Source organism: Oncorhynchus masou, unplaced genomic scaffold (assembly GCF_036934945.1).
Source record: "Oncorhynchus masou masou isolate Uvic2021 unplaced genomic scaffold, UVic_Omas_1.1 unplaced_scaffold_3511, whole genome shotgun sequence".
Lineage (NCBI taxonomy): Eukaryota > Metazoa > Chordata > Actinopteri > Salmoniformes > Salmonidae > Oncorhynchus > Oncorhynchus masou.
In genome coordinates this window covers 5,885-10,597 of record NW_027016715.1, presented here as the reverse complement: position 1 = coordinate 10,597, position 4,713 = coordinate 5,885, and the positions used below count along the sequence as shown (strand labels likewise).

The window sequence follows — 4,713 nt, the reverse complement described above, 5'->3', positions numbered from 1 at the left end:
GTATGTTGTTTCAGCTATATTCTAAACATTTTTGCAAACTCACAATCCTATTGCAGTCTGCTGCCTTACAATTGTACATGGATTCAACTGTTTTATAGTGCAGGGAGACAAAATACACCTCTCAACTCAAAGTGCAATGTCGCCTAGTTTAATTTCAACACAGGTGTATAGCGAGATAAAGTCAAGTTGAATTTGAAATGTGTTGATTGATCCATACACTTGTATTACAATGATGAGACTGCTTATCATTTTTCTAAGGAGTCGAGGAGGCTTTGTTTATCAAATCAGATCAATGATCACTCACACGGCCAAAGTCAAAGAAGAGAAGATGAGAAGTGGAATACAATACAGTTGACCATTGCGATGTAGATTAGTTGCCCTTGGCTGGGAAGCTGATCCTAGATCTGTGCCTACAGGCAAGTAGCGGGGAAGATATGAGGGGAGGGGTTCTCAATTGTAGACACCTTTAGTTAGTTAATGAGTGCAGGGCTGGATAGATGGGGGTATAAAGACAAGCAGGGAGCTGTGGCTGACTCTACTGTCACTGTCTTATAGTCACCATGTCTTTCTCAGGGAAATACCAGATGGAGTCACATGACAACTTTGAGTCTTTCATGAAGGCTGTTGGTAAGTCTTGCAGTTGGGTTTGTACATTTGATTAGACTTGGGGTGTACATTTCAGAAGTCGTAGTCCTTTCAGTAATGAAGATCAATGGTGACTGCTAATGCAATGGGTACTTGAAATGGTGTTAGATTTAACAACAAATTTATATATTTTTTGAACTTAACTTAACACCGCTAGTTTGGTTTGGGCTAACTATTTTGAACTTCCAGCACCAATGGGATTGTTAAATGATTTGCCTAGGCATTAATAATTTATTGTGTCATTGAGATTCAAACCTATGCTCTTCTGTCCTCTATCCGTGGAATTAATCCACTGTGCCACCAGGATGGAGTTGTCATGCATTAGTTTTGTAACTCATTGAAAGTGGATAACTTTAATCTATTCAGACCATTTCAACAGGAACAAGCACTCATTAAGATCAGGTGTGGCCAACACACTTAAGAGAAGATGGCGTTTGTTGAAGCTGAGAACGGAATGTGTTTTGATTAATGTTTTTGTATGGCAAGTTCTTAGTGTTCTGAGAACATGACTTTAACTGTAACTATGAGAACCTACAGAACATTATGCTGAGGTACTGACATTCCCACAGGAGAATATTTAAAGTCAGCTGAACAACTTGAGAACATTCCCAATGTAAAATGACTAATGTTCCTCGAACTTTGCCTTAAATTAAATGTTTGAACTTTCAGGAAATATTCTGATCAAATAATGAAATGCCAAGAAAATAACATTTTGTCAAATTCCTTAATGAGAATGTTCCAAAGCCAAGCACCTGTCCTGCACCATTGGCAGAATGTGGTCTGCAAAATAACCAAGCCCTAAAACGTATGGTCCTCAGAATGTTATGTGCAAGCTGGGAATGCATTCAGATCATTGTGTTGCCATATTATAGTGCATCAGCGCTTTACTTCAGTAGTAATAATTCATTTACTTTTTGTAGTACTGCAAAGCACCGTATATGACTCTCTCGCTGCCGCAAACATGTAGGTCTCCCTGATGAGCTTATCCAGGAGGGCAAAGACATCAAGAGCATCTCTGAGATTGAGGAGACTGGAGACCACTTCAAGGTGACTGTCACCACGGGGACAAAGATCCTCACCAACTCCTTCACCATTGGCCAGGAGACGGAGCTCGAGTCGCCGACCGGGGAGAGGGTCAATGTGGGTGGCGCATGTCACAACCCAACCATGAGTTTCATACATGTAGCCTGGGTTTATCCATCTCCCTACATATACAGCCAGTATCTAACTAAACTAAAAGTTCAGCTGATGTGGGGTCACTATGGTTAGTTCAGGTCCCAGTGATGTTGTGGGAGGACTGACTTTCGTTGGCAGAATCTCCTCTGCTCTCCAGGGACTGAGGGCACAGTTGCGTCTCAAAACCAACTCACACACCTGATGCACACTGTCTTCTTTTTTCTCCATATATGGCCATCCAACTTGGGCCTGTTAAATTGGTCCTAGTTGGTGACCACTGCTTTCAGATCTAACCGTTGACCTCTCCTGTTTCAGTCTGTGGTGATGAGGGAAGGTAACAAGCTGACGGCCATCCTGAATGGGATCGAATATGTCACAGAACTTACAGACGCAAACACCCTCGTCAACGTGAGTCTGGGGCATATGGCTGGGGGTTTCACGAAGCGACACAATTTCAGGGTTAATTTATACCATTAACAAAATGGTTAGTCTATGACAGTGCCGTGAATGCAATTCAACAGTTTGCTGCCGCCGATGTTCTAATTACATGCTGACCCCACCGCTCGCGTCGCAAAATAAACGTACGTGTTATTCAATCATTGCACCCACACTGCTCGCGCGCCTCAGCAAGCATCTGCGTGGCCAGGTGCTAAAATAGAAATTGGTTCTATTTGATGTGCTGCAAGTCTGGCCTCTCCAATCTCCTCGTTGGTTCTTAGGAGCATATACCCATGTGGGTGATTGAAAGATTAACTTTAAGGTCCACACTCTGGTCAGTTGTAACGTTGGTTGTCAACCGCCATATAAAGGAGGCGAGATGATGAGAAACATTCGGTTTTCTGTGGCTTAATTGTCAGAGTAGAGGACCTTGTGCATTTCAGGTAAAATAACAACCCAATGTTTATATACTAGGACAAATTAGCTAGCTAGCTAAATTGCCATAAATATGAAATGCTTTTTGCCCCAAATATAACTGTTTCGGAGTTTGATATTTCAACCTGCATGTCCTGATCGCTTCTAGTGTGGGTGAACAAAATCAATGTGAGAACGAGCGTGTCCGGTTTGGTAAGCATAGTGTACTGGCATGGATTTATTGAGTGTAATGATTACAGATGCTTTCTCTTTTCAGACCATGACTCTGTCTGGCATGTCATACAAGAGGACCAGCAAACGAATGTGAAGATCTACTGCACTCTTTGGCTTAATAAAATGTGAAAGGCATTGAATGGTCTGGTCTCAGCATTTCATATCAATGGGTAGAACTTCAGGGGAAAATTGAAGTTTGTAATAATGAGGCAAGGTTTGAGTTGGATGAATGTGGGATTCAATAGAATAGCGTAGTTCCGTGAACACTACACTGGGGCCAAAATGGATTTTCTACATTTTAATGTGACTGCTTTATAGCAAATGTCAACCCAGCAGTGTAGAAATGAAGGCTTTGGTAGTTCCATCTAGTCTGTTGCAATATGGGTCAGAATCCTACCACATTGGGTGCATCAGTTTAAAAGCAGATTCCTCAATTTCCAGTTACTTTTGAAAATCAACTTTAAGGCAATGTTTTTGGACATTGCTTTCACTAGTTCCACCCCAGTGTAGCTGACAAGGGGCTAAAGGTGCACCATTTGAGGGTGACTGGTTTCCCAGCTACAGTGTGGTTGGAAAAGCTAAGGACCCTGGGACTAAACACCTCCCTCTGCAACTGGATCCTGCACTTCCTGACGGGCCGCCCCCAGGTGGTAAGGGTAGGCAACAACACGTCTGCCACACTGATCCTCAACACTTGGGCCCCTCCTGTACTCCCTGTTCACCCACGACTGCGTGGTTAAACATGACTCCAACACCAAGTTTGAGGTGCACCACAACACCAGTGGTAGGCCTGGTCACTGACAATGAGACCTGGCAGTGTGGTGCCAGGACAACCTCTCCCTCAATGTGAGCACAACAAAGGAGCTGATCGTTGACTACAGGAAAAGGCGAGCTAAACAAGCCCCCATTAACATCAACAGAGCGAGTTTCAAGTTCCTTGGTGTCACATTACCAATGAACTATCATGTACCAACACACCAAGACAGTTGCTAAGAGGGCACAACACCTTTTCCCCCACCACCTTTGTGTTGTGCACTGCTACTCGCTGTTTATCTATGCATTGTCCCTTCACATATGTACAAATTACCTCCACTAACCTCTACCCCCGCATATTGACTTGGTACCGATAGCCTCGTTATTGCTACTTGTGTTTTTACTTGATTTGGTAAATATTTTATCTTAACTGCTTTAAGGGCTTGTAAGGTGTACACTTGTATTTGGCGCATGTGACAATTTGATTTGACGTGTCATGGACGTAGGAATTGAAGGGTAGATTTGTCTGACATATTTGTATAATGTGAGGTCACTACTGCCGGCTGTTAGTTTCTTGACACCTGGCATGCTTATTGGCTAGTTCTTCAGGGCCTGTGTGTACACTCATTCTACTTAAATATCCGTTACTCAAACTGTCTTCATAAGTGACAGTTTGATGCATTTTAATCTTGCAGATCCTGTGTCATGTCTTATCTCAAGACGTGCAGGATGAATTGAAGGTCCCACCTATTGATTTGTTACCATCCCCAGAGGATGGTATATTTAATATTGAGCCATTTATACTGCACAAATATAAACGCAATATGTCAAGTCTTTTCATGTGCTGAAATAAAAGATCCCAGAAATGTTCTCAAAGTGCACAAATTTGTATACATCCTTGTTCGTGAGCATTTCTCATTGTAATAAGATAATCCATCCACCTGACAGGTGTGGCATATCAGGACAATAAAAGGCCACTAAAATGTACAGTTTTGTCACAATGCCGCAGATGTCTCAAGTTGAGAGAGTGTAAAATTGGCATGCTGACTGCAG

General features: G+C 42.5%; 1 protein-coding gene across 1 annotated transcript; it reads left to right on the top strand.

The window, feature by feature from the left end:
* The first annotated feature begins 560 nt into the window (after window positions 1-560).
* Window positions 561-3,001, top strand: LOC135539083 (fatty acid binding protein 1-B.1-like). Its single transcript, XM_064964943.1, has 4 exons — window positions 561-627; window positions 1,613-1,785; window positions 2,137-2,229; window positions 2,951-3,001. Exons 1-4 carry the CDS (start codon window positions 561-563, stop codon window positions 2,999-3,001), a joined length of 384 nt encoding a protein of 127 aa, XP_064821015.1.
* The last annotated feature ends 1,712 nt before the right edge of the window (window positions 3,002-4,713 follow it).